Source organism: Onychomys torridus, chromosome X (assembly GCF_903995425.1).
Source record: "Onychomys torridus chromosome X, mOncTor1.1, whole genome shotgun sequence".
Classification (NCBI taxonomy): Eukaryota; Metazoa; Chordata; class Mammalia; order Rodentia; family Cricetidae; genus Onychomys; species Onychomys torridus.
The window spans coordinates 13,267,951-13,294,621 of record NC_050466.1 but is presented as its reverse complement, the minus strand read 5'-3'; the positions used below and the strand labels follow the sequence as shown (position 1 = coordinate 13,294,621).

The 26,671-nt window shown below is 44.8% G+C and overlaps 2 protein-coding genes across 4 annotated transcripts in view; one reads left to right on the top strand and one right to left on the bottom strand.

Moving 5' to 3' along the window:
- Positions 1-26,671, top strand: part of Syn1 (synapsin I) — a 49,207-nt gene that overhangs the window by 21,392 nt on the left and 1,144 nt on the right. For both annotated transcript variants that reach the window (XM_036174185.1, XM_036174184.1), the window contains exons 6-12: positions 22,119-22,181; positions 22,950-23,092; positions 23,178-23,252; positions 23,347-23,449; positions 24,536-24,682; positions 24,991-25,078; positions 25,182-25,773. In XM_036174185.1, coding sequence (XP_036030078.1) covers positions 22,119-22,181; positions 22,950-23,092; positions 23,178-23,252; positions 23,347-23,449; positions 24,536-24,682; positions 24,991-25,078; positions 25,182-25,773 — 1,211 coding nt within the window. The remainder of the gene's footprint in view (positions 1-22,118; positions 22,182-22,949; positions 23,093-23,177; positions 23,253-23,346; positions 23,450-24,535; positions 24,683-24,990; positions 25,079-25,181; positions 25,774-26,671) is intronic.
- On the bottom strand, positions 13,238-18,266 carry Timp1 (TIMP metallopeptidase inhibitor 1). Of its 2 annotated transcripts, none has more exons than XM_036174197.1 (6): positions 18,086-18,266; positions 17,098-17,229; positions 15,006-15,085; positions 14,694-14,820; positions 14,358-14,482; positions 13,238-13,639 (listed from the first exon to the last, which is right to left on the bottom strand). In XM_036174197.1, exons 2-6 carry the CDS (start codon positions 17,216-17,218, stop codon positions 13,478-13,480), a joined length of 615 nt encoding a protein of 204 aa, XP_036030090.1. In that variant the 5' UTR covers positions 17,219-17,229; positions 18,086-18,266; the 3' UTR covers positions 13,238-13,477. The 2 variants fall into 2 exon arrangements, with proteins under 2 accessions (XP_036030090.1, XP_036030089.1); XM_036174196.1 differs by having other exon boundaries at positions 13,239-13,639; positions 17,098-17,226.

Sequence of the window (26,671 nt, the reverse complement as noted above, 5' to 3'; positions counted from 1 at the left end):
CCTGTGCTTATGCCATATTTTCTTATTTCTTCACATAGCTCATAAATTTTTGTTGAAACTGTCCATCTTAATCATAGGTAGCAATTCAGGAATCATATTTTATTCCCTCTACCCTGAGTTTATTTCTGTTGTGTTTTTAGTGACTTTCCTGAACTAATTCTTTAAAAGTTCTATTATTTGTCATGTGCAGCCACAGAAGCTGCTCCATTAGTGATTAGCTCTTAGTTGAGCAGATTTTCTTTTCTTTTTTCTTTTGAGACAGAGTCTCACTGTGTAACCCCAAATTGATCTGGAACTCATACAGTTCTCCTGCCTCAGACTCAGAAGTGCTGGGATTACAGGTACATGACACCACAGCTGGCTAGATAGTGTTTAAACATCAACACCTTGTTGATGAGCTTGGTGTGCATGTTGAGGCATGCCTTTAATGCTCTGGCAGGCTATTTACACCTTCACTGATTGTGTAGAGCTTCAAGGTCAGCCAGTTATCTTGGAATGGGGGAGAATTCTAGCTCTGTTCTATCTCATCTAGCGGTTGCTCTAATGTGAAAAGGCAAAATTACAACAATTTAATAATTCTTTTTGTATTCTCTGATACAATACATCCCAACTGCAGTCTCCCCTTCCTTCACTCCTTTCAGTTCCTCCCCCACTTCCCCCCCCACACACAGATCCACTCTTCCTCCGTTTCCCATCAGAAAACAGCAGGCCTCCCCAATTTAATGATTATAATTGGCTTTACCTTCAATTCTAAAATCAATTGAATTTCTGTTAATATTCTGACCCACCCCTTGAAATCCCTCTCCTTGGTGCCACCCTGCATCCTGACATAAAACCCTCATTTTAAGGAAAACTCCTCCCACTTCCTCCCTCTCTCTCTTCTGCTCTCTCCATTCCCTGGAGGTGTACACACCTCCGCTTTCTCTCCCTTCTCCTTCTTCCTTCTCTCTCTTTCCTGTTGTTGTAACCATTTCTCAAAACCCCCAGAGACCACCAAGGAGCCAGTTTCCAATGCAAGCACACAAGGGTCCTTTTATTCAGGTTCAGCCTGGGCCACACACGGCAGATGGAGGAAATGTGACTGCAGTCCCTAGCCCAGGTGTAGAGAGTTTTTATAGAGAAAAACCACAAGCCGGGAATTAACATGCTTGGGATTGGGTAGAAAGGATATGGGGCAAGGTGATTTTTTTGAAACTATTGGTCTAGACTTTGAGTGCAAAACCACATATGAAACCATTGGGTTAGACTTTTGGCAGGGAACCACAACCTGCTGAGCAGGATTATCTGGGCTGCTCAACAAGATTATCTAGATATCATTAAGGGCCGTAAACTGCAGACAGGATGTCTGCAGGAGCATACTGCTCTGTATCGGTTCAAGTTGTCATAGCACATTCCTGAGGTCCTTCCTGGAACTGAGTACAGGCAGGTAGTCTGAGATGGTGGCCCTTTCCCTAAGATGGAGCCTGTAAAGTCAAGTCTAGACCTTCACACTATCTTTCTCTTCATCTCTCTATTATAATAAACTCTCTGTGTGGCTGTAGCGCCTGGGTGTGAATGACTTTCCATATAGCTCCCCAACCCCCACCCTGCTGATTCTGCCCAGCATGTTTTCCCTCACTCATGGGATACAGCTGGTGGTTCCTCACTCGTGCAAATTCATAAAAATACCTTATTCCATATAGTGTAATAAATATTCTAATGAGCTGAACAAAGGAGGTTAATTTTATAGATATTAAAGACCAAAGAAATCAGAAATAAAAGACAAAAAGCAGATTAGTCATTTCAAATTTCAAATTCAAGCTGGGAGTAGGGAGATAGAACCAAAGAAAAATAACTGGTTAAGATAAGGTTACATCATGTTAACTAGTTTTTGAGGTAGGGCCATGCTATGTAGCACAGGCTGGCCTCAAACTGACTCTCTCATCTTCCTGTTGCCCACCTTTTGAGTGATGGGATTACAGGCATGTGTTACCATGACCAATTTTATATAGTACTAGGGATCAGATACAAGGCCAGATATTATGCAAACATTTTAAACCTGGGGCAAATGGCTGAGGTGCCTACTTAACATATCAAAGCAGACCTGGCCACCAGGTTCTCCTAGCATTCCTCAATCCTTACCTGTTACAAAATGTGGCTGGCATTCCTCACCCTCTACCCTAAATTCTCCAGCCCAGGGGCTCGGCTGCCCTTCCCCCAGAGGCTTCTCCTATACAATCCAGACATTTTGGTTACCCTCTCATTTTGTACATTTCGCCTTCTAGTAGCTGCACCTGGTTCCTCTTTCCTGCCTCTCCTCTTCCCCTTCTCCCCACATGGCCTAGCTCAGCCTGGTCATGTCCACTCTGGACTCTCCCAGATGTCTGTTTCTACCTATGCTCTCCCACATATCTGTAATAAACTTTTTCCTCCATCACACCCAAGAGCAGTTATGTCCTTTTTATTCCTTTTTATCATTCATCTACAACCTGAGCTACATCTCCAGCTCCATGTTAACTTTTTTGTAAAGATAAAAACAGGCACGTTTCTTAGCATGCTAACTGAAACTGGCCTGCTTGGAACTTCTTCCTGATTTATTGCAAGATTAGATAGTACCTTCATTTTGGTTTTGTCATGAGAAACTTTAGGATGAGTGATTCCATTTTGATTTTTCCTTCTCACCTGTTGGACCCTAGTGCAGGATCACAGTCCAAAACATTGTATCTTACAATTTTCATTTAATTTACTATACTTTGTGAAATGGCAGCTTTTTTGTATTATTATACATTTTTGGTTACTTAATAGAGTGCAAATAAAGGTAATTTTAGTCAGGTGTGATGGTAAACACCTGTAATGCTAACACTTGTGGAGGTAGGAGGATCAGGAATTCAAACACATATTGGTTATATAACAAGTTCAAGATCAGCCTGAGCCACATAGAACATCTCTCAAAAATCTTATAAAAATGATTAATTTTTTTGCTATTCATGCTGATTTTATCTTTTTGCATGCAATTTATAAATTATTCCAAATAATAAAAAGCAAAAAGAAACTTGCACATTTTTCTAAAGCATTTATAACACTGATAGCACAAAAATTAAAACATACACAATTTTACCCATGAATATCAATGCAGAAATCTTGAACTAATAAATATAAAACCACATTAAGAAATACTAGTTTTTAGGCCTTTTAGTACCCTTACCCACATGACCTGCTGTCAGTCTTGACAGTGTATTTTGATCCTGTTTTACCTCAAGGTCTAGTGCAAGAAACTATTACTCAAGATTCAGAGGTAGACACTCCAAGGAAGGCAGCCAAAATCTTGTCTTCATTTTCTTTCTAGTGTTCAGAGAAGCACATAATACTCCATAGACAGCTGCGCGGTGGTGGTGCACGCCTTTAACCCCAGCACTCGGGAGGCAGAGGCAGGCGGATCTTTGTGAGTTCGAGGCCAGCCTGGTCTATGGAGCGAGATCCAGGAAAGGTGCAAAGCTACACAGAGAAACCCTGTCTTGAAAAAAAATACTCCATAGACATTGCAAGGCTGCCTTTTGGAAAAGCAGATTGCAAAGGTGGTGGTTTAAGGGAGTACGGACTCAGGCCAAACCAAGGAACAGCAAAAAACACACAGGGATGATAAAAGGGAATCCCAAATAGGGAGGACAGGAACTGGGGCTGAGAGTAAGAACTATGAACAAGGAGCAGATGGTCAGGGGTAGGGAACCCCAGGATAGGGAGCAGAGACCAGGAAAAGAACATATGGAGTAAGTAGCAGAGTGTGGGAGATAAAGGGTCACAGCAGGGGAATGAGAGTTGGGACTGTGAACAAGGAGATGGCTGAGACTAGGGAACAGGGGTACGGAGCAGAGACAAGGAGGAGGAAACAAGGAAGAGCAAAGGACGGCAGGGAGCAGAAAGAACAATGGACAAGCTGGAGCACCCAGGGGAAATGAATGGCTGCAAGCATGCCACTCAGTGACCAATGTTATCCTTTCTTGTCAGTATTCAAGAAGACCTTTTATGCTACTCCTGAACCTTTTCCATGGACTCAGCTCTGAACCTTATGGAATGCTGTTTCTCAGCCACAGGGGCCTGTGGGGAAAGGCCATTCCCCAAGGGTCAATGAAGTATGATACCCAAGTCTCCAAAATTCTAGCCACTATGGGTTAGAGACAGAATTTGCTAAAATTAGAAGAGTTGAAATGGAGACTTTTTATCTGATCTGGTACAGAGAGAGTCTCCAGAGTGAGGACAGATCAACTGACCAGCAATGAGAAATAATTCCTAAGGAAGGCAGGATTCATGGCAGAGTCCTGGGGCTGAGTGTTTGGGAAGCAGGTTTGAGAGCATCTGATGTCAGTTCCACCTCCATCAGAAGTTGCTGGAGAGCTCCACAAAGAACTCAGCAGAATATACAAGCTCAATGGAAGATAAATTTTCCACATCTGGGAGGTGCAAGCCTAGGCATTGCTGCTTCCACTGGAACCAGGAGCTAGTTTGTAGAGAAGATCTGGGTGGAGCTTTAACCACACCTTAATGACTATCAGCCAATCTTTCTTTTTTTCCCTACTGCTTTTTTACTATTATCCTTCTCTTCCTTCCTTCCTTCCTTCCTTCCTTTCACTCTCTCTCTCTCTCTCTCTCTCTCTCTCTCTCTCTCTCTCTCTCTCTCTCTTTGTTTCTTTCTCTCTTTCTCTTTTTCTTTCTTTCTATTTGTGGTACTGGGTATCAAATTCAGGGGCTTATTCATGCTAGGCAAGCGATCTACCATTGGGCTACATCCCTATTATTTGTTGAGATAGTGTCTTAGTACATAATCCAGGCTCACCTGAAACACTCCAAATGCCCCTGCTTCAGTCTCTTTTTTAAATTTCATTTTTGTTATTTTTAATTGTGTGTGTGTTCATGTCTGTGAGTGGATATATGTACATTAGTGCAGGTGCCTGCAGAGGCCAGAGGAATCAGATCTTCCTGGAACTGAATTAGAGGTAGTTGTGAGCCACTGGTGTGGGTGCTGGTAGTCAAACCCAGGTTCTCTGGAAGAACCGTATATGCCCTTAACCATGGAACTGTTTTTCCAGCCCCCTGCCTCAATCTCTTAACTATTAGAAATACAGGCATGTGTCACCTCAACTGAATACAAGTCTTTTTTTCTTAAAAAGTTTTTATTTTTATTGCAAGTATGTGTTCCTGTGTGTTTGTATGTGTGATATATGGACACTTTAGAGGGTGCACATGGAGGCCAGAGAAGGACATTGACTACCCTCCTCTATTCTCCACCTGGAAATCATTATTTTCAGCTAGGCTGACAGTCAGCAAGTCCCAGCAGTCCTCCGGTCTCTGCTCCATTGTTGCTGGGCTTACAGGTGTGTGCAGGATCATGCCTGGCTTGTTTCATGGGTGCTGTGATCTGAATTCTAGACTGTACAGCAATTGCTCTTAACCACTGACCCATCTCCCTAACCCCCTGAGCCCCCAATCATCTTTGAACAAAACAAAAAACCTGGTATGGTGGTGTGTGCCTTTAATGACAGCACTTGGGAGGTGGAGGCAAGAGGATCAGGAGTTCCAGGCAAGCCTGGGCTCTGGAGACCCTATCTTAATAAGACAAAACAAAACAAACAACTGTCTCAGACTTGAATTGGATGTGACGGTACAAACCTATAAGTCCAGCACTCTGGAGACAAAAGAAGGATTAAGAATTGGAGGCCATGCCCCTTTCTGAATGGAGATGGAGAAGTGGATGGGGAAAGGGGTAAATGCTGTGGGTGGGGGCAGGGGGAGAACGGGGGGGGGGGAATGAGAGGAGAAGAGGGAGGGGAAACTGTAGTAGAATGTAAAATAAATGAAGAAAAGAAAAGAAAAAGAAAACGAATAGGAGGTCAGTCTTGTCTACATAGACACTCTCTTTTCATTCTCCTATCCAGAGAGAATTTGTGCTGCAATCCTTTTGTTTTGTGGAGCTTCACTATTATAAAAAGTGGAAAGACTGTGACTTACATTGTTGCTCAAATTTCTAAAGGTCTTTTAATAAAAAACCCAGAGCCTGATATTGTAGTAAATGCTGAGAGAACAGACAGACAATGGAACAAGCCACTGCCACGTCTCACTATGCCAACTCCACAATCCTCTGTTTGAACACCTCTGAGTCCTCAGCTGAAAAAGCACTCTAGCTGAAAGGCCTCTAGCTGAAAAGGCTTCAGCTAAAAGAGTTTCAGCCAAAAAGCTTTAGTTCCTGTCTCCTCATGCCTTACATACCTTTCTCTGCCCAGCTATATCACTTCCTTCTTAGTGCTGGGATTAAAGGCATATGACTCCCAAATACTGGGATTAAAGGTATGTGCCATCACTATCTTGCTGTTTCTCTCTTAGACTGAATCAATCTCATAAAGTCCAGTGTGGCTGTGAACTCACAGAGATCCAGAGGAATCTCTGCCTCCTGAGTGCTAGGATTAAAAGTGTGTGTTTATTCTAGTGGCTTTTTCTGTCCTCTGATCCTCAGGCACGCTTTATTTGATACACAATATATCACCACATTACATAAATCAACTTCCCTGGGCTTGTGATGTAACTCAATGTAGAGCACTTGCCAAGCATGTCTCAGGCCCTAGGTTAAATCCCCAGTAAAGCATACACACACAAATTGACTTCCTCATCTGTCACTGGGTAGTGGGGGAAAGATAGTTCACTATATGGGGTATGCATTGGGAGATATTCTAGCAGGGGTGTTTTCCATCTGAACATACCTAAGATCATAAATGTGTGTGGGGGGGAAGGGTCAATCAGTAGAAAGTATGTATGGATAGATGGGTTTTTATGAATGGAAGGACTTTTGTCAGGATTACTAATGACATAAGTATCAGTCAGTGGTGGTATTTGTGAGTGACCAGATTGGAAGTTTATTGAGAGGACTAGGGAAAGATATGAATGGGGAGGTTTGTCATTCCTAACTGAAATGGGGAGATATGCTAGTAGGTCACAATTGGTGAATGGGAAAATTTGCCAACAAAGATTGTCTCTTAGACAGATAGTCATGAATACAGATATTTATCAACAAGGGAGGTGCCAACAGATGGGTAATTATGAAGAAAGATATTTGTGGCTGGGGTCTATCAGCAGACAGTAGATTGCTGCTGGGTATTTGTAAATGGAGATATTTGTCCATATTTTGACCAATGAGGAGATGTCTATGAAATAGGAATAAGAGATTATTTCTTTTTTTAAGATTTATTTATTTACTATGTATACAGTGTTCTGTTTGTATGTATGTCTGCACACTAGAAGAAGGCACCAGATCTCATTATGGATGGTTGTGAGCCACCATGTGGTTTCTGGGAATTGAACTCAGGACCTCGGGAAGAGTAATCAGTGCTCTTAACCTCTGAGCCATCTCTCCAGCCCAAAAGATTATTTCTTAGTGAGGTATTTGTGACAGAGAGGATTGTCTCCATGAGAAAGGACTAATCAAAGGAAAAATTTATAAGGGCTTGGAAATTTAGCTTCTGTAGCCTTGGCAAGAGTAGAGTTCTATACAAGTAGGTATTTGTCCATTATGAGGATTGCACAATGAGTAACAGTACTTCATTTGGGAGGTTGATTTTTCCCAGAAGTCTTTGAGAATATTGATGCTTATCAGAGGAGAGATTTGCACACTAGAAACTACCATATAAGCATCACAATAATAAGAATACTACAAGTGAGCCTATTAAATATCTGTTACATTCTGGAGGGAGATTGTCAAAATCATGAATTAAATTTAGCTTTATCTCCAGAATGAAATAAATTATTGCTACTAATACAACCTTTCCAATTCTGTTTATTATTTCTAATATCAAACAAAATGTTTGTATTGTAATAGTCACTACTGATAATTATCACTTTTTAATTTATTTTAATTTAAAGTTGCACATTAAATCCTACTTACTGTGACTACTACTTGTAAGCACTACATTCCTAGCACTGTTTTAAGCACTGAGCATGTTATTTCATTTCATTTATCCATTGTCCTTATGAATTAGGCATGTTTTTATGCCTATTTTGTAGATTCAGGAACTGAAGCACAGGCTAGCAATTTGATTTTCCTAAGAACACGTGGAAGGAACAAAATTGGAATGTAGTTGACCCGACTTCAAGGTTCATGCCTGCATAGAAATTAGGCCACAGTTATTAATATTGCACATTTAGTTATTATTATAAAAGTCTCATGATATCGTTTTCTGCAGGACTCAGGCTGGTGCTCTAACTCAGGCCTATGTGCCTATTAGCAATGGCTATTCTGACAGAGGACCTGAATTCAACTCCCAGCATCCACAAGGTGGTTCACAAACAGCCAAAACTCCAGTCCCAGGTGAACAGATGCCCTCTTTTAGACTTCTTGGGCACAGACATACATGCAAGCAAAACTACTCATACACATAAAATTTAAAACTGAAAAAGAAAAAATATGCATCCAAAGGGCAATGGCTGCACTCTTGCAGGCCTCAGGGACTTGACCTGACTGGGACTATGAGGGAATAAAGAAAAGACAGATACACAGAAACACAGACGCATACACAGAAAAATTGTGGTTGGATGGTCCAGGCTGTCTGATGGAGAAACCACAGCCCTCTTTCCCCATTCCCTGGCTCAGCATGTTTATTATATATAGTTGAATAGGGAGGTGGGGTATTGCATACAGTTAAACAAGGAGATAGGGTTTACGGTATACAGTTGGATCAAGGAGGCAAGTTTAACTAATCTTGATAGGAGCAGCCTTCAGGTCTTAAACATGGGGGGAGGGAACTACAGTGGACATTTTCTGCACACACTGTCAGCATTTGCATTTGGACTCCTGAGAAAGGCTTTACCATCCCTCTGAGTATTACTCAGGGAAGGCTTTGCCTCTCCTATGAGGCTGACACTGGAGTCCTTGACAAGTAATGCCCATGTCAACAGCACACATTCACTCAGGACTTCTTTAAGTGGAGTTTTCCTGTCTTAACCCCAAATAACCAACATGGAGACTTAAGATTACTTATAAATGCTCAGCTAAGTCTTACATTTTAAATTAACCCTTATTCCTTATTTATGCTCTGCCACATGGCAATACCTTTATCCTTATCCTGCTCCCTCTGTGTCTGGCTGGCAACTCTTCTGACTCTGCCCTTCCTCTACCCAGCATTCTGTCTGTCTCAGGCTGTCTCGTACAATCTCTTCCAGCCCAGCTATCAGCCTATTCACTTTTTATTAATAATGAGAACAATACATATTTACAGTATACAAAAGGATTATTCCACAGCAGACTTCACTCAATCTCTTCCCACAGGGCAAATATACTTCATAATCATCTTCCAAGCCTTACTACTCTAAAGGGTCTGGGTAAGGCCTGATATGCCCATTTTTGAGGAGAAGGACTGAGGCTCAGGAGAGGGACAAACCAATACCCAGGTCATGAACTGGGCTGGATTTCACGCTATGTAATTCACAGGGCTGTAACCATCTCATGCACTTAATCTCAGCTGTGATAGAATCTTTCTCAAAGAGGGTCACAAATGGACATGCTGACTTTTGAGGGTGTCCAATTTTGTTTGTTTGTTTTTGTTTTTTGTTTTTTGGGGTTTTTTAGAAAAAAATAGTGGAGAATGGGGACTCCCAGAACTACAAATACTTCCAAGAGCTTGTGCCAGGTCTTGGGGAAAATGGCCTTGTATGATGTTTTGAACTCTATATACCCTGAGGTACTTGTCAGCCCTGCCCATGCTGTACTGGTGCTGTTGCAATTGTTACCAAGGCATCCCCCAACAAGACTGAAATACCCAAGGGTCAGTAAAGGGTGCAGAGATGAACCACTTGGGAGACAATTTCAGGGAACAGTGTCTGCTTTATTGTAGATGAGCAGCCATATGTATAGTGGAAGGTTATTGACTATGATTGGTTAGCACAATTACCTTAGATTGAATAGTAAGCACTCATACCACCAGGTCTCTATGCAGAAGAAGCACATAAAAGGAGACATGAAGAGTGCATACATGTCCATAGGCCAGCTTATCATGCTACTTAAGAATTCACTGTTCTGACTTCTGGGAATATTCTGTTCTGGTGTGCTATGCTTCTTACTTAGAAGCACAGTGTGCCAGATAGGCTGCCTGCATTTTCTCCTACACACTGGGTATAGGTCCTATCTGCATGGTGGATGGGTTGGTGGAAGAATGGCTCTTGATACTAAGTTTCATCCTTCCCCTGCCACCTTCTGCTTCCTTCCAAGGGCCAAAATGTTGAGAACTCTAGAGAACGGGTCCTGAAGTCAGAGAATCTCACTGATGTTCAGGGAGCTGGTACTAGAGTTTGATGACTGGACAGAAGCTGCCAAAATCTTTCTGGCTTCTGAAGCAATTGTCAACAAAGTTACCAAGACCAAAACAGGACCTCTACATCTCCCTTGCAGTTATACCCATCAGCACAGTCTTTATGCAGACATTGTTGCTACAGCAGGCATTCCCTACTCAAGTGAATAAGAACCATGTGCTCAAAATATGCCTGTTCTAGGCTGGATATAGTGATACCAGCTTGTATCCCCAGAGTTAAGGAGGCAGAGGCATGAGGATCATGAGTTTAAAGCCAGCTTAGGCTACATAACAAGTTCCAGGCTAGTCTGAGCAATATAGGAGATAACTGTCTTTTAAAAAATTCTGGGAGAGATGGCTCAAAGGTTAAGAGTACTGACTGCTCTTCCAGAGGTCCTGAGTTCAATTCCCAGCAACCCCATGGTGGCTCACAACTATCTGTAATGTGATTTGGTGACCTCTTCTGGCATGCAGGCAGAACACTGTATACATAATAAATAAATAATCCTTTAATCCCAGCACTTGGTTGACAGAGCCAGGTGGATTTTTGTGAGTTCGAGGCCAGCCTGGTCTACAGGTGAGTTTCAGGAAAGGCGCAAAGCTACACAGAGAAACCCTGTCTCAAAAAAAAGGGGCGAGGGTTGGGTATTTAGCTCAGTGGTAGAGCGCTTGCCTAGCAAGCGCAAGGCCCTGGGTTCGCTCCTCAGCTCAAAAAAAAATTCTGGGGGCTGGAGAGATGGCTTAGCGGTTAAGAGCACTGACTGGTCTTCCAGAGGACCCAGGTTCAATTCCCATGCACTCACATGGCAGCTAACAACTGTCTGTAACTCCAAGATCTGACACCCTCACACAGGCAAAACACCAATGCACACAAAATAAAAATATATTTTTTTTAATTCTGCCCATCCTGATACACACATACACACACACACACACATACACACACTTAGGCCTGGTGAACCCCCCAGTGCTGTAAAAACTGTAAGCCAGGACCCATGTATTAATTCTTTTTCTTTGTTTAGTGTTTTGCTCTGTGTGTGTGTGTGTGTGTGTGTGTGTGTGTGTGTGTGTGTGTGTGTGTTTGAGAAAAGATCATCCTTTGTAGCCCAGGCTGGCTTTAAACGTATGATCTTCCTGACTAAGCCTTCCAAGTGCTAGGATTGTAGGCAGGGCATCATATACATATGCATAGCTGTTCTTGTTTATAGGAGCAGTGGGGTAGTCTGATGGGAGGGAATTTGAGGGTCCTTTTGTTCACCAAAGAAGGTACAATGGAGTTGTTTGTTTGTATGTCTGTTTGTTTTTTGTTGTTGTTGTTGTTCAAGCAAGTTCATGTCAACCCAGTACTTCAGTGTTCTTTTGAGTGTCTCAATCTGAAATTCTGGTCCCAGAGTCAGAATCTTTGTAGTATGGGCCAGAACCTTGGAGCTGGAAGGGATTAGACAGACCTGGACCCATCTGTGGGAACTGGAAGTCCTAGAGAGATGTGTGTCATGTTTCCCATTCAAATTTTACGGAGAAAGATGATCAAGAAATTCGAGAGTCAGTCCAGAGACCTGGGTGTTCCTAGTTTTAAACCCTACGTGGGCCTAGGGGATAGAGCCTAATTTTAAAGTGTTTGCTGCTTGCCTAGTACCACACAGGAAAAAAGAAAATAAATACATCAAACCCTAATTCCACGCCTCTGTACAGTGTTTCCTGTAGATCAGAGCTAGAGATTTCGGCATCATTCCTTTTCTGCATTGCACTTCTGGGTAGGCCAGGTGTATCCAATTTTGCCACCTTGGCTAGGTGGCAATGTCTCTAGGTCCCCTTCTTTCACTTAACTCAGATTTAGGAATTATAACAGCTTGGATAGGACATCTTCATCAGACTACATCAGGATAATGCCTGAGGCAAGGAGAGACGTTTACCAATCGATATGGTAGTTTTCAATGAATTTGTCAATAGGGTGACATTTGTGAATAGAGGAATTTTCAACTGTGCATAATTTATTAACTAGATAAGCTTGGGCAAGTAGGAGTTAGAAATTTCTATAGTAGGCATGATGTGGTAAGAGGATTGTACCAAGTATGAGGCCAGCCTGTCTCAAAAAGAGGAGTAAATAGGAGCTGGAGAGATGTTTTAGTGGATAAAGCACTTGTCATGAAAGTATGAGTGAGGACCTGGGATTGAATCCCCAAAACCTACATAAAGCTAGGCAGTGGTAACTTGCATCTGTATGTAAACTGGGAGGCAGAGAAAAAAGAATCCCAGGAAAGCTAGCCTGGTGTATGCAGTGTCTCAGATAAAGTAAGGCTAAAGTCAGACACTCAAGGCTGTCAAGGAATATACAAGCCTTTACTGGTACACACTGACACATACAAAAAGATAAAAAGGAAACAAAAATAATAATAATCACTGTACTAAGATGTCTCAAAGTATTGAGTAGAAAAAATATTCAATAAATTGGAGTTGATAATGCAAAGTAAATGATCATTACTGATTTTGCAGGTTCCCAGTGCTAATGCCAATGTTGAGATTATTACCAATATATCATTTTTTTTAGGAAAGTATAAAAACCCAACACCTCGGCCAGTGGTGGCACACACCTTTAATCCCAGCATTCGGGAGGCAGAGGCAAGTGGATTTTTGTGAGTTCGAGGCCAGCTGGGCTACAGATTGATTTTCAGGAAAGGCTCCAGAGCTATACTGTCTCGAAAAAACAAACAACAAAAACAAAAAAAACAGCACCTTTTTCTTTTCTTTTTATTTATTTATTTATTTATTTATTTTATTTTATTTTATTTTATTTTATTTTATTTTTTTGAGACAGGATTTCTCCGTGTAGTTCTGGTTGTCCTGGAATTCTATCTGTAGACCAGGCTGGTCTTTCCTTTTCTGCTAGAGATTGAATTGAACCTAGACCTGGAGCTTTGTACATGCTAAGCAGCTGCTCTACCACTAAGCTACATTTCCAGCCTCCAAACTCAACATTTCAAATCTTTTCTTTTTCATTGGTCCCTGGATGCTTCCACTAGGTTATCACTGTCTTGAGTTTGTTCCCAGACACTACACAGAAACAGTGCTGCTATGTGATAGTTCTTTATTTCACCATTTAAGAGAAAGAAAGATGGAGGAAAGGTGAACAGTGTGCAGGCTTCAGCTTCCACTGGAGGTAGGCTTTGGGTCATCTAGGCCCCCAGGGATTGCCAGGTACATAACCCTGGATTCTGTGGCAGGCAGGCAAAGTTGCGGCTCTGGTAGTCCTTCTCAGAGCCCCTGAGGATCTGATCTGTCCACAAGCATTGAGTGTCACTCTCCAGTTTGCAAGGGATGGTTGAACAGGGAAACACCTGGAAGAAAGGAGAAAGGTCCATCTCTGAAGGGCTTCTTTTCCTGTTCTCTCCCTTATGTAGAGTGTTCCACTCTCCCTCTGGTAACACAGAGCTGCTGGGAAGGCTTGGCATTGCCCCACCTGTGTTTAGAGCCAAGAACAGCTTCTCCCATTTGGGGAACAGAAGGCCAGTGTTCTGGAATGGTGGGTAGAGAACTATCACTTGAAGTCACTCAGGCAGGCTTCCTGAGGAACTGTCCCACAGGGCACAGAATTGAAAGTAGTGGGGAACAATTTGTTTATGGGGAGATTAAGCATAAGAATAGGCAGCAGGGCTCTCAGTGACTGGGGACAGAGAATATTTGGTGCCATCAAGGAACAGTTTTGAAATAACCAGGTCGACATGTCCCTTAGGATTTGGAGAATAGCACTTTGAATTCTTGCAGAACATGCCTGGGAAGCCAAACCCAATCCCAGGAGGTCAGAAGCAGACAGTGGTATTCCAGAATAGTCACAAAGGAAAAGTTAGAGAGACAGAAGATTCAGGGAACATGCAGTCCTAAGATAACAGAACAACCAGAATCGCCAAAAGAGCGGTTCCAGTTTTGAGACAATGGCAAGAGGAATCAAAGATAGTGCTTGGGTTTGGGAAGCGGCTATAATCACAAAGAATAGCCAGAGGGAAAAAGAAACCATTCCAAGAATTATCTCCGGGAGAACTGGATCCAGGAACTTACTGTGCAAACCCCACAGCCAGAACTATAGGTCTTCGAGAAGGCCTTTTGCTGAGCAGGTTTCAGGCTATGCCAGGGAACCAAGAAGCTGCAGGCACTTATGTGCAAATTCCCGTTCCTTAGGTGTCCTATACCGGTACGGAGAAACCAACAGGCTTTTGATTGGCTGGGTGGTGCCGGAGGGGTCACCTGATTAGCATTAGGTTACAAACCGCCCTTTCCCCCGCCCCACTCCCATTTCAACCAGGCCCTTTCCCTTTAGAGCCTAGCTCCTCCCAGTTGCCAGGAAGCTTCTGGGGATGAAGAGGTGTGGCCCAAGGTGAAGGGGCGGGGCCTCACCCGCAATGAGAAACTCCTGGCTGCGGTTCTGGGATTTGTGGACGTATCCGCAGAGGCTCTCCAGGGCTGGGGTGTAAGCGAACCGGAAATCTGCAGCATTCCCCACAGCATCGAATCCTTTGAGCATCTGCCCATGAGTGACAAAAAGTGTGTCTTTTACTGATATAATCCTCCCACTCCACTCTCTCTTAACCTGATGTCACAAGATTACAGAAAACGTCCACACCAACCTAAGGCTAGATGCTTGTATTTTTGACAGGGAGGAAGAGGTTAGGTATGGCTATGGAGGGAGGGAGCGGGTGGGGGGAATACCTTAGTCATCTTGATCTTATAACGCTGGTATAAAGTGGTCATGTTGATTTCTGAGGACCCCATGAATTTAGCCCTTATGACTAGGAAGAAAGGAAGGGGAAAAAATAAGGAGTCAGGTGGGCAGCACAAACCCATAACAACAAAGCATATATACAGCATAATTCTAATAGAGACAGCACACTTAGTGGCTTCCACATCTGTTGATTCATCTATACATTGTCTATTCTTCCAGGCACTGTTTTAAGCCCGTTTCATATCCATCTGTTGGCTTACTCAACAAATATTAGTGCCTGATGTATGCCAGCCACTGTTCAGGGTGTTAGGGACACACAGGAATCTGTTTCCTTGTGGAGCTCACATTCAAGCCAGGAGGAGATGACTAAAATTAAGTAGCCAGGCATGGTGGCACAGATCTGTAACCCCAGCTCTGTCAAGCTGATGAAGGAGGATCACTACAGTGTGAGTTAAATACCAGTCTAGACAATTTATTGAGACCCTGTTTTAAAATAGAATTCACAAAAAGGGTTGGGATTGTACCTCAGTTATGTAGTGCTTGCCTAGCATATGAGAGGTCCTAGGTTCAATCCCCAGTACTGAGAAAAAAGGTATATGGATTGTTAGAGGCTATTAAGTATGATGGACAATTAGAGTAGGGAGGGGGTTGACAAATATTCTTTGCTTGACCACAATTTACTCAGGCTCATTAACCTTCTTCCAAGCTTATAAGTAGAGTTTCTTTTAAAAATCCAGTTGTAGATACCAGGCGGTGGTGGTATACACCTTTAATCCCAGCACTCAGGAGGCAGAGGCAGGCAGATCTTTGTGAGTTCAAGGCCAGCCAAGGATGTTGCACAGAGAAGCCTTGTTCTCAACAACAACAAAAAAAAAAAGAAAGAAAGAAAAAAGAAAAAGAAAGAATGAAAGAAAGAAAGGAAAAGAAAAGAAAAAGAAAAATCCAGTGTAGCAAAGTCTACTAAATCAGTTTAGTAGAAACACCCACCCTCATCTGATTCTCCTCAATATGTGATGGGGCTCCTCATCTTCCATGGCACCAGGTAATTACACTAGCCAGTTTTCAGCAAGAGTACTGAACTGGGTGTGGTGGCACAGGCCTATAATCTCAGCACTTGGAAGGATGAGTGAGGAGGATCAAGGGTTCAAGGCCAACTGGGTTACATAGTGACACCTGGTCTCAAAAAAAGTGAGTTTGTGGGCTGGAGAGATGTCTTAATGGTTAAGAGCACTTGCTGCTCTTCTAAAGGACCCGAGTTTGGTTCCCAGCATCCACATAGGGTGACTTACAACCACTTGTAAGTTCAGCTCCAGGGAATCTGATGCCTTCTGGACTTCACAGGCATCTACACACCACACATGGTATGCGTGCACATACACACATATACATAAATAAAAATAAGTATTTTTTAAAAATGGGCTTAGCCCGAATCCTCTTACTTCTTGCCTATATTTCTCAGTGATTTCCTATTCACCAACCCCTAAAGTGTTCCTTGGCCATAGAGTTCCATATGCCTGTGCTATGCTTATTAATAAGCCCAATCTCTCTCTCTCTCTCTGACTGCAAAATATCTGATTACATGGTCCTGAATAAAGTCTGCCTTTCTGTGCCCTAAGAAGTGCCATTAACAGTATTATTTAACAAGGGATCAGAAGTACTATGTGCCAGGGATTAAAATTTAAACAAAGTAGACAGGCATCTCAGTAAGATGACTTTTGTTTTTGGTGTTTTGAGACAGTGTTTCTTTGTATAGCCTTGGCTGTCCTGGAACTAGCTCTGTATACAAAGCTGGCCTTGAACTCACAGAGATTCACGTGCCTCTGCCTCCTGAGTGCTAGGTCAAAGGTGTGCACCACCACTGCCCAGGTAAGATGACTTTTGAGGTAGCCACCCATGTGGATAACTACAGAGAAGCACCTATCTGGGAGGAAGGAGCCAACACAAAGATGGGCTTAGGCCTAAGAATGTCAATATGGCCAAAGAGATCTGCGATAGGGTAAATACAACTATTCCAGAGATAACTGCAATCCATCATGAACCCTATTGGACTAAGAGGGACAGAAAGGGGACCACACTCACCCAGGTCCGAGTTGCAGAAGGCTGTCTGTGGGTGGAGTGGGGCACAACTACAGGCCTTACTGGAGGCTATCAGTGATAACAACAAAAGGATGCCAGAGGCCAGAGACGCAAAGGGGGCCATAGTGGTATCTGCTGGGAGAGACAAAGTGTTAGATGATCCCCAGCCCAACTGATCTGTTTACCCATTGGCCCTAGGGAAATTAGGGAACTCTTGAGGGTAGAGAAGCCTGGAAATCTTAAGAGGGTTAAGAAACCCGGAGAAGTTTAGGGGCTTAAACAGTTGGGAAAGTTTCAAGTTTTACTGAGTTCCAGAGATTTAGGAGGCAGTAAATTACAAGATAATGGAGTTGTGTGGCAGTTGATGAATCAGGAGCTGAGAAGTTTGAGAATTTAACAGAGTTGGAGAAGTCTGACATTTGTGGAGTGAGGAATTTGGAATTTGAAGTATAAGGGGAGGTTGGGAGTTGAGGACTATTAAGATATAATGGGCAGGGGCATTTAGGGATATTGAGGATTTTAGAGGAGGTTTGAGGTTTTAGAAAGCTGGAGGAAATTTGGGGGTTAACGGTCTGGGGGAATTTGGAAGGTTAAGGTAACAGGAGTGCTGAGGAATTTGAAGGCAGAAGAACTTTTGAAGTTCCAGGAGCTAGGCATGGCAGAGTTTGAGGGCAGGGGGAGTTAAGGGAGCTCTAGGGGTTTGGGGGACAATGAACAAATTCGGGCAGTTGGCAAGTTGGGAAGTCTTTAAGGTATTAAAAGCCTGTTAGTTTGGAGCACTTGGGGATGAATACCAGGGGCATGAGGGAGTCTGGAGAGTGCAGCTTGGGACACTCATTCCAGACATCCTCCCCTTACATTCCCCCTTAGCCAAATAGGGATCCTGATACCTACAAGCTAGTCTGGCAGGGAACTGAATAGGCCTGGTGGCCGCACCAACAAAAGCTCCAGGCAAGCCCCAGTCCTGCCAGGACACCCGGCTCCCACTCACCTCTAGTGTCTCTCTAGAAGCCCGATCTCCGCGGCGATAGCGGCAGGGACTGAGCGGTGAAGAATAAATGTCCATGCAAGGGGTGGAGTTGGTGCGGAAATCACAGCCTCCAGGCTTCCTGGACGCATTACTCATCCACCCACCTCAGGAATCAAAGCCTAGGGGCGGGCCAGAGGACCGGACTAAAGATACTCCCTCCACTGCCAGCCAGCCCACTGCACCCCTTCCCCCAGCTCCACGTCACACGAATTCCTCCCTGGCGGCCTTGAAGGGCAGAGGAAAGGCAGCCCAAGCCCCTAGAGCCCTATGCCTCTCCACTTCCCCACCATCTCCCAAACTTCCTATGGCTGAAGTTAATGACTTCATTCCCACGCCTTACTGTATCTGTGTAACAAGAAGGGCTTGTTACAAGGTAAGGGATGACAGAGGGAAAACAAACTAGAAAAACAGTTGAGGGACATGAGATGGGAGAAGAGGCACAAGGACATAGTGGGGAAATGGATACACTGAGAGTGTCTGTGACTTATTCAAAATGGCAGTTAAGTGTGTCAGTACTGGGTAGCATGCAGACAGAGCTTAGAAAAAGCATGTTGTGGTTGCACACACCAGTGAGCCTAGAACTTAGGATGTTTGAAGATAGTTTGTGCTACAAGAGACCCTGTCTTAAACAGAAACAAAATCAAACAGGCAAATAGCTGAAGTGAAGAACTTTGCTGGGTCACAGGACAAAACTGGGATTTAAACCTGGGCTTCTTGACCTCAGGCAGGGCACAATCTTGGCAAGCAGGGAATGGTGTGGTGAGCATGGGAGGGGGAGTGAGGGTGTGGATGATGGTGAAAGAAGCTAGTGAGTCAGTAGAAAACCCATCCCCACCCCATCCTGCCCAGCTCCTTCCCCGCCAAGCAGCCCACATCCCTGGTAGGGGTGGGATGAGGCAACTGCTGCCCACTAGCTTCCTGATGATGCAAGGATATTCCCTGGGGTCTTGTGGAAGGGTTCTGTGGAATAGTTAACACCCTCAATTAATATAAGGATAGACCAATAATAATGACAATGGCTGTAATCCCAGCAAGAAAGCAGATCCTGAGAGTTTGAGAGTAGCCTGGTCTACATAGTGAATTCCAGGGACAGCCTGGAACATACATAGTGAGACCTTGTCACACACACAAAAATGACGATAGTGATGACAGCAGCTATTTATTGAGCACTTACTGTATACTATTGCTAAGATCTTCGTGTAAATTTACTTTAGCTAATTAAATTTTACTTACTTAAATTAGCTCAATAACCACAGCATACAAAAACCTACTTCAAGCACTCAACAGAGTACTTTTAAAAGTTTTTTTTTACATTTATTCAGTGTGTGTGTGTGTGTGTGTGTGTGTGTGTGTGTGTGTGTGTACACGCGCGCATGCGCGCGCGTAGCTGTACTCTCGCCATGGTATGCTTGTATTGTTCAGAGGACAACTTATAGGAGCCAGTCCTCTACTTCCCTGTGGTTCTGGGGCTCAAACTCAGGTTGTCATGCATGGAGGCAGCAAACACCTTTATCTGCTGGACCATATTGCCAGCCCAGGATTTTTGTTCATTTGCTATTGTCCTCCTTGTTCCTTAATGTTAATTAATGAAGAGGTGTTAAATCAGTAACAACAACAATAATAGAAACCAATACTTTGAAGATTCAAGTTTACTGTATGTGTGTACTAAGATTTTTTCTCTGAAATGATCGACTTATTCTTCCCAACATGTCTGTGAGTTATAATTCGTATTTTCACTATTTAATGAGAAAACAGAGACAGAAAGGGGTCAAACGGTCTATTCAGGAATGATAATGAAGAAATTACTGTGGTGGGGAGGTAGGGACACAATGAAAGGGGGAAAGGGAAGGAAACCACAATTTTCAACCATCTGATTGTGAAAGTGAGGAGTGAGAGTAGATGAGACAGGGGGCTGAGGAGAAGTAGAGACAGGGGAAGTCCGGTCTCTCCTCCTCTATGACCCTGCTTCTGATGCCAGCTCTTTAACTATGAAACCTCAATCAGCACAGTTTTGCCAACTGTTTATATGTGAGGATTCAGATTGTTGTGCAGGTTTGAAATGGAGTTGGGTGGACATCACAGAGGGGTGTTTGACCTGTAACTATCTGGGGAACTGGATAGGTGTGAAGTTCCCATAGGGACCCATTGGCATGTGCAAATACCTGATGATCCCCAGAAAGTATTAAGTTCTTGGTCTTGATTATACCCTCCATACATATCAGGAAACTTGATGGCCAAGATAGCAGGCTACAGCTCTCCAGGAAATCTCAAGCCCCCTGTATGCACATATGATGGACACACACTTACATGCACACACAGCACTGTGTTCAAGCTCAGGAACAGAGGAAGCAAAGCTGGTTTATAAAAAGGATCCAGAAAGCTCAGCAGGTGGAAGTAGGTATGCTTGTGTGTGCACAGCTCTCTGGTGTGTCTATGCCTCTGTGAATGGCATGTGTCCCTTAGTGTGCTCCATGTCCCTTCCTGAGAGCCAGGCATATATCTGAGTGTGTTGCTTCTGAGAGTTGAAGGTTGCAGATATAACTATGCCTGCCTCATGCTTCTCTGTGTAATGCGTAAATGCCTGAGTGGAAGGTCTCTCCCTCGTCACACACAACACATATCTTGGCATTGTTTCCTTGGCCTGCTGCCTGGATGACACCCTTACCACAATCCCCCTTTACAAAACCACTCATGATGACACTTATTTGGGAAATGAGGAAGGAGGAGGTTGTAGAGGGAGGGAGAGACCTGAAGGTCAATCAGTCACTCTTAGACTATGGGGCTTCCTGTGTCTTTTGGGAACTGCCACTGCCCAAATAGCCCTTCTAAGAATGTGATCCCTACCCTCTCAGTAGGAGGCAGGGGCCCTGTATTTACACATGGGATGTGATGGGGCTAGGACCCTCCAACCTGATCCCTTCTCCCTAGCCCAGGGTACAGGGAGACTTAACACATCTTTGCCTAACATATACTTGCCTAAATTTGTGTCCACACCCAGGAGTGGTGTCTGTGTGTCTGATTTTCTGTATGTTTGTGTTGTAGATATGGAAAAATTAGTTGTGCCTCTAGATATACTTTTCATGGATCCAGGAATCTGATGAGGTCTGAGTTACAGGAATTTGGTTATGGGAATGCCTAGAAGTACATACCTTCTGTCTGTTGTATTGATCCTTCTGTTTATTGTGGACATGCAGGGGAGTGCTGCAAATGTCCACTGATTGTGTGCTTCTAGGGTTGTGCATGCTTCTATACTGAATGAGTGGCTCTTTCTGTTGTATGTCTTTCTGTTATGTAGGTGTGAGCAAGGGGAGGGAGCTCATGTGTATGCTTCAAGGTGCTGATTGTGGGAATACATGCTGCTGAGGCTGGTGGCTGCCCCATACTAAGAGCACCTGGCAGGCAGAATGACCACATGAGCTGACTGACTGGATCTCTGCAAAGTCCCAGAACTAGATGTGATTTGAGCCTGTGGTTGTCTTTCTCAATAGATGTGGACTTCTCAATAGACGTCTTGGACACCTCTGACTTTGGCTGGGTAATCTGTGTTCTGAAGGTGTGTGTGTGTGTGTGTGTGTGTGTGTGTGTGTGTGTACATAAAGATGAAGCTAACATGCAAGGCTTGGCTGAAGACATTGCTGCATACTACCTACCACACCTTCACACACACAATCACTTCAATATCTATTCATTATAAAAACAAACTTTCTCTTTTCTGGGAAATTCCCTCACCCTCATCTAAGGCCTCTGCCTGGGAAAGCAGATATGGAAAGCTAGGGCTTAGAAAGTGGAATAAGTAGCTGGCTGGCAGGGCTCTGCATTCAATTCTGGGCTCAGAGTTGCTGTGAAACTAGTTACTGCAGTTCCACTTGTCTTTGACCAACCGTTTTCTGGGGAAAAAATGGCAACCAGTGTGGCTCACACTCTATGGGTCACCAACTCTTGGAGGTCAGCACTACTGCTCTGACTATGCCTCTTCTGCCTTCATCTTCACCAGCTCAGTAGCACAACATACCCTGTGGTTGTGAAGATGGGCCATGCACACTCTGGGATGGGCAAGGTGAGTCCTAGCAGGGCATACATGCATGCTTGTATAGTGCATGCTCTGGCATTGTGTGTAGTTAAATATGCATCTGTGCACACAACATACAACAATAATTCTGTTTGGTGATGCTTTCTGGGATGTCTTCATCTAATTGGATTTTATATTTTTGTATTCATCTGATATTTTTTATCCCATATTTCTCTCATGCAATCAACCAATTTTGTATGTACCATTACCGTGCTAGTATACCAAGCACAGCTCTGTGATGAACATACATCATCTTTTATGTTCCAGGCTCTTGGGGTCCAGTTTTTTTTTTGTCTGTGTGTATGTAGCAAGCAGATTTGTAATTTGTAAGTTTGAGTGTGTCCCAGCTTCTGTGTTTGTATATTATGTGCACAACTGAGTTTTTGTGTCTATGTATGGCCTATGTACCTATGTACAGTTCTTTTTACAGCTTTATTGAGATATAATTCCACACTTCATTCAACTCCCCTGCTTAAAGTGGATAATTTGGATTGAGGATGTAGCACAGTGGTAGAGTGCTTGCTTAGCATGTGTAAGGCCCTGTGTTTGGTCCCCAGCACTGCAAAAAGAAGTGGGTTTTTAAGCATATTCAGAGTTGTACACAAGCAATTTTATGTTTGTGTGCACATTATGAAACAGGATACCCATAATTATGCATGCTTGAGTACCTTGGCATATCCACTTTATATTTGTCTACACATCCTTCCAGATACATCCACTCCTCATACTGCCTTAACCTCACACCTATGCCCACAGGTCAAGGTAGACAACCAACATGATTTCCAGGACATTGCAAGTGTTGTGGCACTGACTAAGACTTATGCCACTGCTGAGCCCTTCATTGATGCCAAATATGATGTACGTGTCCAGAAGATTGGGCAGAACTACAAAGCCTACATGTGAGTGAAAAGACAGGGGCCTTCAGAGGGGCCCTGCCCCATGCATCTCAGGCCCCACTAAGCCTCTTCCCCTTTCCCCACTTAGGAGGACATCAGTGTCAGGGAACTGGAAGACCAACACAGGCTCAGCCATGCTTGAGCAGATTGCCATGTCTGACAGGTGAGAGATGTAATTGAGGAATGGGAGGAGGGAGGGTGTAATAGAATCATCTGAGCCTGGCAATGACAAGCTGCTCTGCCCCTTGTCTTGGCAGGTACAAGTTGTGGGTAGACACATGCTCAGAGATTTTTGGGGGACTTGACATCTGCGCAGTGGAAGCGCTGCATGGCAAGGATGGAAGGGACCACATTATTGAGGTGGGAACACCCAGGGATTGGTGGGGCACAGAGGGAAGAGTGGGTGCATGGAAACTACAATCTAAACCGTAAAACATTTTGCAACTCAAAGTCCTAGTGAATGGTGGTATAAATTGTAACATACGGTGTAAGCTGGGTGGGACATCCCTAGCAAATGGCAATGTTAAAAACTTGGACACCCTCGGTGAATGGTAACACTTGTTAAGATAGAAGGTTCTCTGTGAATAGAGATATCTTGATAAATGGCAAAGTGCTTAGTTAACTTTTAAAGTGTCCTAGGAACCACAGTGAAGCACTCTGTTAAAGAAAAAGTGTCCAGTAAACTATAAAGCTGGAACCAGCAAACATCTTCTGTAATGGATCAGCAGTACTGATCATTACTCTGACTCAGTTCTGCAAAAGCAGCCACAAGCAAGACAGAAAATTAGTGCAGTTGTGCTTATGGATACAACTTATGTATTTATATCCAAAACTTTTAAATACATTGAATTTAAATTTCTTATCTTTTGCACATGTGAAAAAAAATTCCCCATCCATTGAAAAACGTAAGGCTGGGTACAGTGAGAAACGATAATCCCAGCACTTGGAAGGCTGAGGCAGGAGATGAAGAGTTTGAGAGTAGCCTGGACTACACAGTAAGAGTCTCAAAAAGAAAAAAATATAAAAGGATCTGGCTTTTGTGGTACATGCCTGTAATCCTAGCAACTTGGAGGTGTGAGGCAGGATCCTGTCTGTGATTTTGGAGCTAAACTTGTGGATTTTAGGTTTGCCTGTGTAGTTGTAGTTCTGCCTTCTTTAAAAAAGAAGAAAAAGATATGCTTATGAGCAATACAAAAACATGTACCAGGCCAGATTTGCCCCATGGACCCTGATTTGCAGAGCCAACTCTAACATCCCACCCCCAAAGCTGTCCAGAGCCCTGGAACAGACAGACTTTCCTTACAGTGAACTATCAGTGCCCCTTAGAAACCAGACAGAGCTCTCTTTGCAGTCACCATGCTTTTTGCCAAGTGAAAGTGTGTTGACACTGTGGCCTCACATGCACTTCCTGACTCTCCCCACACCGGATCCCTTTTCCTCTCACAGGTGGTGGGCTCCTCCATGCCGCTCATTGGTGATCACCAGGATGAAGACAAGCAGCTCATCGTGGAACTCGTGGTCAACAAGATGGCTCAGGCTCTGCCTCGGCAGCAGCAGCGGGATGCCTCCCCTGGCAGGGGCTCCCATAGCCAGGTCAGGCCCTTGGCATTGAGCTAGTGTCCAGCCCTTGATCAAGCTGGTGCCATTAAAGAAGTATCAGTAGAGGAGTAGTGTCACCTTTATGCACATGTGGTCTCGATAAATTGCTACTACCTTGCTGTCCTTAAGAGTCTCCTGACCAAGTATGGGGTGAGGGGCCTTACAGCCCCACCGCATCCCCTCAACTGGCCACAAATGGAGCAACACCCAGCACACAGGGAATCCATGTCACTTTGATTGGCTATTGCTCCCACTGGCTGGTAACTATTTTTAATCTCTCCTGTTCTACTCCTCGGCCACAGACTCCATCCCCAGGAGCCCTGCCCTTGGGCCGCCAGACCTCCCAGCAGCCTGCAGGACCTCCTGCTCAGCAACGACCCCCACCCCAGGGTAAGTGAGGGAAAGCCTGTTGGGTTCCTAACATCCCAAGCAAGCATCCTCACCTCTCTAGCTCACTCACTCTTACTTTGCTGTTCTCTTTTTCTGTTCCTAGGAGGCCCTCCACAGCCGGGCCCAGGACCTCAGCGTCAGGGACCTCCACTGCAGCAGCGCCCACCCCCACAAGGCCAGCAGCATCTTTCTGGCCTTGGACCCCCAGCTGGCAGCCCTCTGCCCCAGCGCCTACCAAGTCCCACAGCCGCACCTCAGCAATCCGCGTCTCAGGCCACATCGATGACCCAGGGTCAAGGCCGCCAGTCCAGGCCAGTGGCAGGAGGCCCTGGAGCACCTCCAGCCACCCGCCCACCAGCCTCCCCATCTCCACAGCGTCAGGCAGGGGCCCCACAGGCTACCCGTCAGGCATCTATCTCTGGTTCAGCGCCACCAAAGGGCTCAGGAGCCCCACCCGGAGGGCAGCAGCGCCAGGGCCCTCCGCAGAAACCCCCAGGCCCCACTGGTCCCACTCGTCAGGCCAGCCAGGCAGGTCCCGGACCTCGCACCGGGCCACCCACCACGCAGCAGCCCCGGCCCAGCGGCCCAGGTCCTGCTGGACGTCCTACCAAACCACAGCTGGCACAGAAACCCAGCCAGGATGTGCCGCCACCCATCACCGCCGCCACCGGGGGACCCCCGCACCCCCAGCTCAAGTAAGGGGACCTCTATAGCAGCCGTGGCTGCTCACAGAGGGCGCTGGCCCCAGTAAGTCATCCCCAGATCCCAAGGAAAACCAGGTCTCATCTGCCTGAGAACTCATGCCAGACTGGGCCACCCCCCACCCCACCCCCAGGCCCACGCACACACATATTTGTCTCAATCCCAGCAGCTGAGGGAAGAATCTCAACATCACCACTTCCAGTTCAGGTTTCTCCCCACAGGCCCTGGGAAAGTCCCCATTCCAGGCCTTTCTTTCCAGTAGCCTGACTGACCCACTTCCAGTACCTCCTGGCCCAGCTGATTTCCCAGTATCATCCTCCTCCCAACCATCCCTAAATTCCCTCAGGCTGATTTGTAGCCCTCCATCATTTCACTCTTTGCAGCGTTTCCTCAAACTTTTTTTCCTAATAGAAGCTCCTTCCCGGTCCATTCCCAAATCCTTCTGACTTCAAATTCTCCCACATCAGCCTTACCACCCTCTCTGCTTCTTTTGGTCCATTCTATCCCCCTATCCCTTAGCTAAAAAATTTTCCCTGCCCCATACATTTGCTCCACCTCAGACTGGCTTGCCCCCTACCCACCTGTCCTTGGCCCAGGCCCCTCCTAGACTCCTTACCTTTTGACTAGCAACTTCCCTTTGTCCTTCATTCACATCAAACTAGCCTAGAATTGGGCCAAGGACTCTTCCCATTAAACCCACACCACTTTACCTTGTTCCTCAGTTCATCCCAGCTCCCTGGCCCCAGCTTCACCTGCTCCTAGAGTTCTCCCACCCTTAAGAATCCATCAGGATCCAGGCCCATGCTTGGGGGTGGGAAGGTCACAGGCACAGCCCCAGGATCAGAGGGGCAGGGCTGGGGCTGGGCCTGGGGTAACATTGTGTTTCTCTCC

Bases quoted from the DNA above. Each gene is read 5' to 3' on its own strand.
- Timp1 (XM_036174197.1), bottom strand. From the start codon at position 17,218: ATGGCCCCCTTTGCGTCTCTGGCCTCTGGCATCCTTTTGTTGTTATCA. The intron at 15,086-17,097 runs GTGAGTGTGGTC...CTTTCTTCCTAG, and splicing joins CTTCTGCAACTCGGACCTGG to TCATAAGGGCTAAATTCATG. The intron at 13,640-14,357 runs GTAAGTTCCTGG...CCTTTCTTCCAG, and splicing joins CTGGCTGTGGGGTTTGCACA to GTGTTTCCCTGTTCAACCAT.